Here is a 13,702-nt window from a genome sequence, read left to right as displayed (position 1 = left end):
ATATTTCTGACAGGTCATAACCTACAGATACAAACACATGTTTATACTGTTCATTATTAAATATGAATCATGAATATAAAATCCCCATCATCCACTACTGTTTGTGATTAAGTAACTTCTTACATAACATTCTAATATAATATTATTCTAATAACATTCTAATACATAACTTCTTCCTACATAAATATTATTTAAAACATGAATATTAAGCTATTTAAAAGCTATAAAGACTACTTATTTACACACAGTCAAAGCAAAGGAACAAATTACACTGTCATTATAAAAATGTGCACAGTGTGTGAGATATTAGAACTTATTAGTTATTATCTTATATTACTTAGCCCACATCTCTTCAACTGTGAAGTTATTTTAATTTTATTTTTTCTCTATTGTTATCAGACTGTGAATGTATTGGTTGTTTATATCTCTCATATTTTTATTTACTTATTTTTTTCTTTTACTCTGATCAAAAATTTTCTTTGTACTGAATTGTAAACTAAAAGGCAAACAAGCTGTATATATGAAAATGGGCTTGAAAATGTTTTTTTTTTTTTTCAAATAAGAAAGTGTAATAATAGTTTTAGCTAGTTAGTTAGTTTAGCTAGTTAGTTGTAGCCCAATGAAGAAAATTAGGATTTGGTTTCTTATTTATAAACACACATATTCTTCTCCCGAAAGACCCATTCACAAAATTCAAATAATTTTTTCCTTGTTTTCTTGTGATAACGATATAATATTTATCTTGTTATAATGTGAAACATTTCATGTTATAACAACAAACTACTTATCTTGTTATGATACGACATGCTTTATGTTTTATGGCATAGCACTTTTTGTACAAGAAAAGTTTATTGTTCTAATAAAATATATTTTTCATGGTAATAACTGATACTGATCTTATTTTTTATATTTTAATTATTTTCTTACTGTATAATGAGGAAAACTCTGTGTGTGTCTGTTCCACGTGTTTCTCCTCACTGACTTGGTCAATCCATGTGAAATTTGGCACAGTGGTAGAGGGTCATGGGAGGATGCCAATGAAGCAATATTACATCAATTGGCCAAAGGGGGGCGCTATAGCAACCCATTGAAATGTCAAACTTTGAATGGGCATATCTCATGCCCCGTATGTCGTAGAGACATGAAACTTTGCACAGAGATGCCTCTCCTCATGAGGAACACATTTGCCTCAAGAACCCATAACTTCCGCTTATATAGATTTTCCACCATTTTGAATGTTTTGAAAAACACTTCAAATGGATCTCTTCCTAGGAAGTTTGAGCGATCTGCATGAAACTGGGTGAACATAATCTAGGGACCAATATCTAAAGTTCCCTCTTGGCAAAAGTTGGAAAACTTACTAAAACTGAGCTTCTATAATATACATTTTTTGCCTATATTTGACAGGACAGTGAAGCATGACAGGAAGGATGGGAGAGAGAGCAAGGAAGACATGCAGCAAAGAACAAAGGCTGGATTCCAACCCACACAGCTGCAACAAGGGCTAGCTGCACCTTTCCCATGTGAACTACCAGTGCGCCCCACTTTTAAGTCAATACAACATATAAACACTTTAACTATCTGCCTTTCAACGTGCTACCTCAACTACTAATGTACAGTTTTAGCCCACTAACTATCCCACTATTGGCAATGGTACTGCTGTACTTTCAATAAAGCAATCGTACTATCAAATTCACAAACACTCTGTCTGAATACATTGCTCTTCTTAATGGGTTCAGTTGACTATTTAATCTGCAATTTCCTATGACCTGTATCCCAAACACACACCATGTGAAACTGTACGTGGGCACCTGTGCACTCAATGGGTATGGACTAGGTATTATTAGGTTTTTGTTTTGTTTGGTTTGTTTTTGTTTGTTTTTTTCCATCTGGCTTGGCAGTTGTGCTTTTCCATATTACAAAGAAAAAGTAAAGTAAAAAAGAAAAGAAGTAAAGAATAGACAGGAGTACTGTGTGTACACAAGCATGTGGGGAGAAAGGTGAAGGCTGTATATTAAAAACAGTGAACAACAGCATAAGTAAAGAAATTATTATTATTATTATTATTATTATTATTATTATTATTATTCATTCTTCGTTGCTTTTAAATTCATTATAAAACCCTGTGGCTTACAGACACAGTGCTGTGTGGTTTCCCTCTGAACTCTTCACTGTGACCTGATTGGTGATATAACGCACGGTACGTTCTACGTCATCGCGTTGACCCCCGAGGCGGAAGTGAACACGTGTGGTCGAAGGGAATCACCACGCATGTTGGGAGGCCACGAGCTGTACCCAGGTAACTTTACCTCCTTTCCACTGAATATCAGGAGCCATTTAAAAACGACCATCAGTGTGTTTTGTGTTGAAGCTGCCTGTGGAGGAAACGTTTTCATTTCCGGCTGCTGAGCGGTAAACTTCTGAGAGCTAGCTAACGTTAGCCGGTTAGCTTCGGTAGGAGCTGCTGAACTGTCACAGCCGCTCAGCTCGTAAATGATTTGATGAACAGGCTCAGTGTGTGATGTGATCAGCAGCACCAGCTCGTGAGTGTGATCAAAGACCAGTGTTTAAAAGACTCCGTGCTGTTTCAGGATCAGAAGTCAACCCTCCTCCTCATCACCATCATCATCATCATCATCATGGCTGTGAGAGCATCGTTTGAGAAAAACAACGAGATCGGCTGCTTCGCCAAACTCACCAACACATACTGTCTGGTGGCTGTCGCCGGCTCGGAGAACTTCTACAGGTGAAGTGTTGCCTTTAATACACGTGGCACTGAAGTTTAATGGAGTTTAAACGTGTGTGTGTGTGTGTGTGTGTGTGTGTTAGCTTGGTTCAGTCTGTTTTGTGTAGCACTGAGGCTAAATTAGCTTCTGCTGCTGTGATCGGACCTGAACCTCCGTGGCTGATGTCATCACAGGGTAATCTCTGACTTTATGTAAGATGAGGTGTGTCAGCTTAATGACAAAGGTTTCTCTTTAATACTTAATATAACAACACAGTGTGATACAACTGCAGGTATAAAACCAGAACACAATAATGCACGAGAGCTGAAAACATCAACTGCAAACAGGATGTCTGCAGGTCCCTAAAAAGTCTTAAATATTGTCGGTCACATTACAGCGAGTGTCTCCATCCTGACAGACCCAGCGACTGTTTACAGACACAATGGATTACAATAATAAATAGCAATAGAATGGATTTTGTTTTCTTCTTAAATTAAACACATTAAACTTGAACTCACCCAATTCTTGTCACTTTTCCTTACTGTTCATTTCCTTTTTCCACACACAACATACGTACCAGATAGAACATGATTCCATACATTTAATTATTTGTTGGGATCCTCTTTGAAATTCATGCAGAATTTATACTTCTGCGTTGAATTAGCGCCATACCTACGGTGTAGGCTCTGCGTCGATGTAGTGTGCCCTACGCTGTAGCCTGACGTGCACCTCCCCAGAAATGTCACTACATGTGGCGGCAACACAGACCTCCTGTCTGTCTCTGTAAGCTGACACCATTTCCCTCAGTGGAAACAAAGCTTTGATTTACTTTAATTTCACAGATAAGAAACAATAAATTGTGAAGACAATAAAGCCTCCACTAAAATAGCATTTTAAGTCTTGTGTGTGATTTATCCTGGCTTCATATGAGCAGAGGAAATCTCCGCTGATCACTAGGCTAATATAGGGTGCACTCACACAAGGCAATAAAACCAGATTATTTGGCTAGTGCGAGTGCAAGTGTACCGTGCTTGAGTACAGTACGCTTCCCTGGCCTGGTACAGTTGGAAGAAGTGTGCTTAAGCACGGTACACTTGGTCACGCATGTGCACAAGGTTACGTACGCAACGTGCGAAACATGATGATGACGTGTGAGCCATGCAACCATCCCTCCACAACAACAATATCAATGGCGGCGTCCAAGGGTTTGCGTTGGTCAGATGAAGAGGTCGTATCTCAACGTGATGACGTATGTGTCGGAGGCAACTGTGCTTGAGTACACTTGGGCTCAGGGCAATGTGAGTGTGGGCCAGTGGGGGTCAGGGGAGGGGGGGGGGGGGGCATTCATGCTTCAGCACGGTACGGAACAACTGGCCCTAGTGTGAGTGCGCCCTTATACAATGTAAAATGCCATAGGCTTGTGCTAATAACGTTAGCATGTTATATTTGTTTGGAAAACATGTTTACTATAAGGCAGTTGTTTTGTCAGTGAACCTTGTGAGTTGTAGTGGAGCCAAATTTTGTAACGTTACCTTTGTTAAATGTTGCTGTTGTCCCTGGCTTCATGTGAGTAGAGGAAAAGTCTGCTAGCAACTAGGCTAATTTATACAATGTAAAATGCCTTAGGCTTGTGCTAATTCATTTAATTTCATTTATTCCTTTTGACCCCTCCCCGGGGTATAAGGGGCAGACAACAAAAAATAACATTAACAAATCAGGACAGGCGGCAGCCAATGTACAGCAAAATAAATGAAACAGAATTTGTGTACACACATACAAGTCAAAGCAAATCAAGAGAAACTATTCAAGATTTTCTTTAAAAGTTTCAACAAATTTGACAAGACCTTTACTTTTCCAGATGACATTAACTTTTGAAACGTATAAATATTTGGATTTGCTCTGTAGACCTGTCCGACCAACTCTCTTCTCTCTTTATCAAAAAAAAGAACACACAAGTACATTATGATATTTGTCTCCTCGATTGCCAGTCAAACAAAGAGTACATTTCCGGGGGACATTTTCACGATCATACCTGCGCTCAGAAATAGGTAACTTATGATTTCCACACCGAAACTTAGACAAACAAACTCTTTCGGCAGGTCTTATCATAATCAGATAAGGTTCAAAAGTGAAATCAGTTTGAAACAATTTATAACTATCACATAAAGGGTTGCTTTGTAATTTCTCATGCCATCTCTGTGGTTCCATGTCAGATAATCTACGTTCAATCATTAATTTCAAATATTTAGGGTTCATCCGTCCAGCGTCATGCCATAAATACAATAAACCACAATCATCAAGAATATTTTTAACTTTGGAAATCCATTTACACTGAAAAATATTGTCATCATACAAAGTCTTGAAAACAATAAACACAGTCAAAGAGATGTTTGCTGTATTATGACTAATTAAATGAACCCAAAAGTTAATCATTCTCATGTTTACCTTTAAATCTAAACTATTTCAACCAAACTCTCCATAAATAATACAATTTGCTGTGCGTTTATTAACATTAAGTAAACGTTTCAAGAAAGATCTGTGAAGCATTTCAATCTGGTCAAGTTTATGAAATCCCCAGACTTCACTTCCATATAAAAGAACAGGCACTATAAGCTGGTCAAATAACTCACATTGTATATCAACAGGTAAGTGTAATCTAGTAACTCTGTTTTCCAAGGAGAATAAAGCTCTTTTAACTAGTTTAACTTGCTTAGCTATTGCTTTATCAAATCGTCCATTAAAATGAAATAACGTTCCAAGATAGTCATACTCAAAAGTAACTTCTAATTTATCTGAACCAAACTTAAATTCTGGCAGTATCCGTAATTTCCCCCTAGAGAAAATAACAACCTTTGTTTTGTCTGTGTTGACAGTTAAATACCAGTTTTTACAATAAGAAGCAACTGCATTTAATGCGGCCTGTAATGCTGAAGGAGTCTCTGCCAGTACAATCGTATCATCCGCGTAAAGCAGGACATATCATTTCAAATATATCCCTATTTCACCATTTATCACATTGCGGCATTCAGTTGAGAAAAGTTGAAGTCCGTTGTACCATTGACTCACATATTTTTCAAAGTCATTTAAATATAGTGCAAACAATAGTGGTGATAAATTATCCCCCTGAGGCACTCCTACATTACATACAAATTGTTCAGATAAGTCATAACCAGCTCTAACACAAGATTTGGCATTCTCATAAATACTATGTATCACATTTAATACTCTTCCATTTATACCAAGTGCAACTAATTTAAACCATAGTGATGACCTATCTACCAAATCAAAGAGGTAACGTTAGCATGTTGTATTTGTGGGGAAAATGTGTCCAGATAAAGACAAGTGTTTGTCTGTGAATGCTGCGAGTTATAGTGAAGCTGATTTGTGTTTGAAACTGTCTCTATTAAGCCATGTTTAATGTGTGTTTAATGTGTGTTCTGAATCAACTAAACTTTACAGCACTTCACAGAAACCCCACCACCAACTAGTGTTTTGCAGGTGTAACTGCAGAGTGCCACAGACACACCACCGCACAAGTATAAATGCTGATAATGGAATCGGCCATGTTTGTAGGTTACGACAAAGTCTCTACCGCACGAGTATAAACCCCCTTCAGCACGTTAGTGATCCAGCATGAAACCCTCTGTTAAATGTAACCAACATTTTTGAACTGACTCATGCTGCTCAAGAAGCATCGTCCCATCAGCAGTTTAGTCAAACAAAAGTCAAACAAGTTGTGAGAAGATTTTTTGTAAATGGCTCCGTTATCTTTTGGATGAGTTGTGTATCGACAGCTGGCTCAGGAACCAACAGCCAGTCCAGTTCATCGCTGGTCAGTTTCCATGCAGAGCTGAAAGTAGTGACAGGCTGTTGTTTGTGTGACTGCAGTGTGTTCGAGGGGGAACTGTCAGAAACCATCCCAGTGGTTCACGCTTCCATAGCAGGCTGTCGCATCATAGGGAGGATGTGTGTGGGTGAGTAACAATCTGGACCACACACACACACACACACACACACACACACACACACTTTCTCTTTCAGAGCAACCTTAGAGACATCACTTTCTCTCTTTCATCTGGCTGCTGGAAGTCTTTATAGCACATTGATCCTTTACAACAACACCTTTCTTTCTTTCATCCTGTGATTTTGATCTTTCTTTGTTTTTCCTCACTTTTTCCCGGTTTTAAAACACACTGACCGCACTCCTCTTTTCTTCTCTTCCCATCAACACAACGGCTCAAACAGAAACACAAGCCAAATCTTTGGAAACTGTTTGTACTTAATTTATTCCAACCAGCCACCTGAGGCATGTCATCTCAAAGAAACCCACCGACACAGACATGTCAGTGTTCCTGATCACTTTCTGTCCGTGCTGTCATCAGGAAACCGTCACGGTCTTTTGATGCCCAACAGCACGACAGATCAGGAGCTGCAGCACGTCAGAAACAGTCTGCCAGATACAGTGAGGATCCAGAGAGTCGAGGAGAGGCTGTCTGCTCTCGGTAACGTCATCGCCTGCAACGACTACGTAGCGCTGGTCCATCCCGACCTCGACAGGGTGAGTGACAAACACACACACTGATAGTTGTACCTGAAGAGACGTTCATAACGACTGACCGTGTAACAATAATGACATGATAACAATATTGTGGAGTTGACTAGTGGTGCTTTCACAAAACTCTGACACAGTGATAAAGGCCCTGATCACACAGGAAGCTTTTTGGAATTGTTATTAATGAGAATGAAGTTTTTTTTCTTGCTGTTTTTGCAACAAGGTGCCTGGCGTTTTTTTTTTCCAGAGCACTCTGAGCTCGTCAGGTTGTAAAAACTTGAACTCAGAGTGAAAAAGCACCCACGTCATCTCCGCTTTTTTCCCCATTGTCCAATATGACGATTTGAGAGGCGGGCCCTCTGTGGTGGTCACAACAACACCTGTGCGTTGCAAAACCCATATTACCATACTATATAGCATGCTAGAGAGAGATGTTGTATGTCCCAATACAGAGCATGTCAAATGCAGTACGCCAAAAATACCAGGATGTTCTACATCCGGTCCAATTTTGCAGTTTGTAAGTCAGCGTGCTTTTCTGGCTACTCTGACCCACAATATGTTACGATACGTCACATAAACTGAGCCGCAAACAGATGACAGTGACAATAATTTACCATCTCTGTTAAATGGTGGCTGATCTCGTCCTCTGCTCGGAGGGTAAGGAGCTCCCTGACCTCATTGTTTCTTCAATTTTCAGCTGCTGTTCTTTTCTGAGTTAGCTGCTAACTGCTGTTAGCTGCTTTTAAAATGTCTTGCAGTTGGGGCGTCGGTGGCTTAGTGGATAGAGCAGGTGCCCCATGTACAAGGCTGTTGCAGCAGCGGCCCAGGTTCAACTCCAGCGTGTGGCCCTTTGCTGCATGTCATTACCCCTCTCTCTCTCTCCCCCCTTCATGCTTAGCTGTCCTATCTCTAAAGGCAAAAATGCCCAAAAAAGTCTTGTGGTGGGTCGCACACATACCGTGTCATCAAAACGTCACACCTGTCCCATCAATGGTCCCATCCTGCCAGCTGTCCCTTTTACACAGACGGTCATTTTGGTGCTGTTACTACCTCCACTGCCCTCTTAGAGGCGAGACAACTCCGCCCCTCGGTTCTGTGGTTGTACCTTTTTATACAGACGAGTCAGACTAAAGACTAGAAGCACCTGCCTTGAAGCGGTGGTGTCAATGAGGCTACAGACTGAGAGCAGTCCATTTGGGTTCTAGTAAACTGTGATTTCTTTCATAACCTAAACTGTTCATGGCCGAGTCAAATAAATGATATGATAAATGAATGATTGAGATGACAAGTTCTGTGTAATTTGACTCATGCTCTCCCCCCTTCATCCAGGAGACAGAGGAGATTCTTGCAGACACTCTGAAGGTGGAGGTTTTCCGTCAGACGGTCGCAGAACAGGTCCTGGTCGGCTCCTACTGCGCGTTCAGCAACCAGGGAGGCCTCGTCCACCCAAAGACGTCTATAGAAGACCAGGACGAGCTGTCGTCTCTGCTACAAGTTCCCCTCGTGGTGAGTACGGTTGGATACTGACTGAATTACCTCAGTACTACAGAGTACTGTTTCACATTAAATAATCCAGTAATCAGATTTTGGTGTCTGAGAGCACATGTGGGTGAGAACGCCAGGTTCAGTCAGGAGGCGGAGGCACTGCATAGTTGGTCAGGTAAACCCTCTCTCTAACCCTAACCACTGAGGGACAAGAGGAAAACACTATCTGATGGGGGAACAGACTTTGATACAGCTCTGTGGAGCCGCCACAGTGCCCTGAATCTGGGAGGCTGACCCTGGAGCTCCATAGCGAGTAGAAACTATCTCTGCAGGGCCCAACCCCAGTGATGATTGACGGGTAGAGGAGGTTAACTGAATCGAGTTATCTATGCTATTTAGATTGTATCTGTCGTTCAGTGTGAGGCTGTGAAACCAGCAGATAAATGTGACCCATGACAGGAGATGTAAAAAGACACTGTTAGCAGTTAGCAGCTAACTCTAAGACAAAATACAGCGGCAGTAAATGTCTAGTGGGAAAACAATAAGGTGCAGAGGACGAGATCAGCCGCCATATAACACGGAAAGGAAGTGACTGGTACTGTCACATTAATGCCATTGTTGTTTTTTATAAAGTGCCGTCAACGTGTATGTTTTATGTTTATTTAAAGAAAAGGCGGCATAAAGAACGGACTTTGTAGCGGCTCTGTGAGTCAGATCCACCCTTCACTCCTCTACACCTCCAGCCTCGCGTCCAAATATGGTCACATCTGTCCCCAAAAAACCAAGATGGTGACAGCTGAAATCCCGAACTCGAGGCTTCAAAACACTAACTTTTCTCTGCAGTTTTTTAAAGCGAATTAGTCTCGTCGTGAATCTTTGGTCTGAACTTGGCATTAAAGGTTTCCTCGTTACGTGGAAGCTCAGAGAGGTGTGATCCCATCCATATATGGCCACTTGTGGCTCCAAAAAAAACCAAGATGGTGATGGAAATGCTGAACTTGAGGCTTCAAAATGGGAGTGTATAACACCAATGGGTGACATCACGGTGGCTACATGTATTATTTTGTACAGTCTGTGGTCTCTCACAGCTGTGAATGGTCTTGGTGAATAAAAGTGCTCGTGGTGCTTGTAGTTGATTGGTTGCGAATGCTGAGGCAGAACAACATCACAGAGCAACCTTAGAGACGGCGTCATGGAGTCCTGAGATAAAGATCAGTTCTGCACAGACGGGAGACGGCACATGTTCTCTATCCATCAACAGTAGAAGCTAAGAGTTTATCCTGTGAGTCTGAGTGAAATTTTGCCCCTAACTTCCTGTTCAGGCCGGCACGGTGAACAGAGGCAGTGAGGTGATCGCGGCGGGGATGGTGGTCAACGACTGGTGCGCGTTCTGCGGCCTGGACACCACCAGCACCGAGCTGTCGGTCATCGAGAGCGTCTTCAGACTCAGCGACTCGGCACAGCCCTCCGCCATCGCCACCAGCATGAGAGACTCGCTCATCGACAGGTGACTAACACACACATCATCATCATCATCATCATCATCTTCACTCCAGTGTACGAGCTGTAAACATTATCTCACATATTCAGCTGAAGGAGTTCGTTTAATGAGCTCAGAGTTAATTCGTAACAACCCAGATTTGATTTGACCCACATCTTCCTGCTGAAATGATTGTAACACGCATCCTTCACAACACGTGTGGGACAGACTGACTCATTAACACTCTCATCACACACAGCTCCTCACTTACACGCCAACACACACACACTGTATAAAATTACCGTCTGAGATGCTTTTCATCTTTCTCACAGCCTGAATAAGGTGTTTCTGCAGTTGTGTGATAGATACACACACACACATACACACACACTGGCTACCATCTGTTCATTTTGTAACTGCTCAGCACTAGCAGCGTAGTTTAACTTAATTTGTGTCAGTACTACAGTAATGTTACGTCACACTGGACGTCTCCTGGACGCCACATTTGTTGTTTCTGCACGTTTACTGAAGAGGATTTCTTTATTCATTTATAAAATTAGAGGCAAGACATTTATTGTCTGGTAGGTGTATTATTCTTCCTCCTCCTCTTCTTCTTCTTCTTATTCATGATGCTACAGCTGGTTAGCTTAGCTCAGCATAAAGACTGCAAACAGCCAGTCTGGCTCTGTCCAAAAGTCCAGAAGCGCCTCTAAAGCTCATTGAGGAACATGTTACATCTAGTTTGTTTATTCTGTGAGGAACCCTCAGAGATTTATCACCTGACTCAGCATATTTTCAGTTTTGGTTTTGATGTTCATGTGAATAAGAATCCAGCATCGGTGTATCGTCTGCCTCCCTGCGCTCTCTGTGAAATTGATTCATTTTGAAGGATAGTTCATCTCCCAGTTTCCTCCCTACCCCTGACGTCCTAATTTGTTTGCCCCCTCAGTGTGGTTCCTCTGTGCAGGTGTGAACACACCAAAACAACCGGACTGAGACCTTCTTGAAGAGGTGGTCTCAGTCTGGTTACAAAGGAACTCTGGTGCGGTTGGTTTGTGGTGAGAAGGTGTTGCGACCTGGATGTGAAGCAACTGCAGTCACATGACACATTGTTTGGGTTAAACATGAGCATGTTACAGTCCTGGAGGATTATTAATGTGCACCTCCTCCTGTACTGCCTTAATATGCACATTCAGCACATCCAATGCATCAAAACATTGTTTTCTAGTTGGAGCCGCGTTTGCCTCGTTTTCAAACTGTATGCTTTGACTAAAATGAACAATGACAGCAATATAGTCCACGATGAGCAGCGCTAAAATCAACCTGCGTAGTTGTCCCTCCATTGTGACATTAGAAAGTGTCACATTTATCTTGCAAGTGTACTCTTCTTCAACGTTTGCTTTACTTCCTGGATTTTTCCCACATGGAAATTCTGACCAATCAAGAGCAGCTTTCTCACACAAGGCATTTGATCTGGTCCTCTTGTAAATGCTGCCGTGAGAACACCAACCAACTCTAGGCAATTATACAACTTTGGAACAACATGAGTCCCTGATTCAGACCAAAGGAGACCACTCTAGGGCTGACAGCAGCGTCACAGTAGGAGTAGTGAGCGGTTAAATGTTGCTGCCCTGTGATCTCAACTGTCCTCTCTCCTCTGCTCTGTTTCCATCAGCATGGCGTAAGTCACCTCTGCTGTCTTCACCGGTGAGGAGCTCCGCTGTGGTTCACCTGGTCTCACACATGAAGACAACAAGCTGCTGGACCTCATTTCTCGACCTAAGAACACCTCCTCCATCACAGTACACTTCACTGTCACACCTGTCGACATATTACAGTCATCATTTGTACCTTTTTTAAGAATTTAATCTTTCTAACTCCGAAAAGAAACATCCACCGCCTCTCCTCTGATGTCGACTGCGACGGGTGGAGACGTGTGATGCTAGTTTGTTATTACTGTGCAGAAATATTGAAACAAGGCTGAGTTAAACCCAAGTTAAGGAATCAGATATTTCAGCCTTTGTGGCACTGATGTGAATTTATTTTAACCTAACAGGGAGAAATTAGATTTAATGTTTTCTCCCTGCTTAGTTAGACTAAAAGTGGCCGAGGCTGTGATAAAATGAATTTAAAAATGTACTTAATTTCTGTGCCTGCATCATGAAAAAGTCACCATTAGAACAGAACTGAACTCTGAGGTAGCAGCCGTTTGTTCTGCATGTTATTCTGAAACCTTAACTGGGAGACAGTTGATTGCTTTTCACTTAAAGTCAGCCAGGAAACTGGTTTTGGTTTCTCACTGTGTCTCCTGCAGCTGTAAAGGATTCCCATCAACACACCTCACACCGCCAACTGTATCACCAACATGTTTCTGATGCTTGAAGAATGTAAGTCATGGTTGCATCTGTCCATTTAAGTGTAGAAGGCAAAGATGGGACACTAATTTAAAAGTGAGGACGTCATTGAAGGTTTTAGAGTGATGCTTCGTCTGAATGTGCGCTTCAGCTTTTAAGGTCTGAAATCACTTGATTCTATAGTTTAGTCCGACAAACTGGTAACGCACAGCATGCAGTATGGAACACAGGTGGAGTGTGATGTGTCGGTGTTCTGGTTTGTAATGCTGACACACAAAAAAAGATGCAACGCATGTTTCTGTCAGACTATATGACATGAGATTCAGATGCAAATTGCACCAGGCGTGACATTTCTTACTTGAGTCTTTGTGTAACAAATCAAAACCTGGTGAAGTGTAAACATGGTTGATATTTCTGAACAAACAGTCTCGTCTGTCTGTAAAATAAAGTAAATCGCCCTCTTTTTATCTGTTTGTGTTGTTTTGTGTCACAGTGGGGTCAGAGTCAGGGGCCGTACTGAGACACTCTCAGAGAGCTTCTAACTTAAACTAAAAGTTTTCAGTAAGGAGTCCAAGGTTTAGAGTGATTTCAGAAAGTTCTCCGGTGTGTGTGATGCGTTCTTTTAACAGATGTGATTGGTTGTCCTTTAGTGAGCCTGTAAAGTGTGAGGACACCCAGTGGACATGAGATGGACTGTGACAGTGTTGTGATCATTTTATTTCTGGCGTTAAAGCGTTTGGTGGGAGATGTGTGCGAATCCCTAATGAGAGTGATCACAAATATTCTCCCTGCATGAGCTAATCTGTTGCATCTCGTTAACTCACTGTCATGCAGTGTTTGGAGAGTATTTCTCTGACTTCTTTGTGTTTCCACCATTTTCTCCTCTGAACTCTTAAACCTCTTAAAGTCCTCCTCCCTGCTCCTAACAGTCACCTTAGGAGCTCTTTTAAGGTCTGAGATGCTCTGTGAATACTATTTATCTTTACAAGGACCAAATGTAGTCTTAACTTTAAGGAGGAACTCTAAGAAAACGACACATTTCTAAGAATTTTATTAGATTTTTGTCACTAGGGGAAACTCTTCGCACTAGGCCCCAGATCAGATC

General features: G+C 41.6%; 1 protein-coding gene across 1 annotated transcript; it reads left to right on the top strand.

Moving 5' to 3' along the window:
* Nucleotides 1-2,188: 2,188 nt before the first annotated feature.
* On the top strand, nt 2,189-13,060 carry eif6 (eukaryotic translation initiation factor 6). Its single transcript, XM_049586676.1, has 7 exons — nt 2,189-2,299; nt 2,592-2,746; nt 6,615-6,700; nt 7,109-7,284; nt 8,608-8,784; nt 10,086-10,270; nt 11,919-13,060. The coding sequence occupies exons 2-7, from the start codon at nt 2,640-2,642 to the stop codon at nt 11,926-11,928; spliced, it is 741 nt and encodes a 246-aa protein (XP_049442633.1). The 5' UTR covers nt 2,189-2,299; nt 2,592-2,639; the 3' UTR covers nt 11,929-13,060.
* The last annotated feature ends 642 nt before the right edge of the window (nt 13,061-13,702 follow it).

Source organism: Epinephelus fuscoguttatus, linkage group LG1 (assembly GCF_011397635.1).
Source record: "Epinephelus fuscoguttatus linkage group LG1, E.fuscoguttatus.final_Chr_v1".
Taxonomy (NCBI): Eukaryota; Metazoa; Chordata; class Actinopteri; order Perciformes; family Serranidae; genus Epinephelus; species Epinephelus fuscoguttatus.
Note: the sequence above shows the minus strand (reverse complement) of the source record. Positions and strands in the feature narration are given on the sequence as shown.

What these genes read in the sequence shown, in the direction of transcription:
- eif6 (XM_049586676.1), top strand. Translation starts at nt 2,640, where the DNA reads ATGGCTGTGAGAGCATCGTTTGAGAAAAACAACGAGATCGGCTGCTTC. An exon ending in TCCATCCCGACCTCGACAGG is followed by an intron (nt 7,285 to 8,607) that starts GTGAGTGACAAA and finishes CCCTTCATCCAG; the next exon opens with GAGACAGAGGAGATTCTTGC. An exon ending in TGCTACAAGTTCCCCTCGTG is followed by an intron (nt 8,785 to 10,085) that starts GTGAGTACGGTT and finishes CTTCCTGTTCAG; the next exon opens with GCCGGCACGGTGAACAGAGG.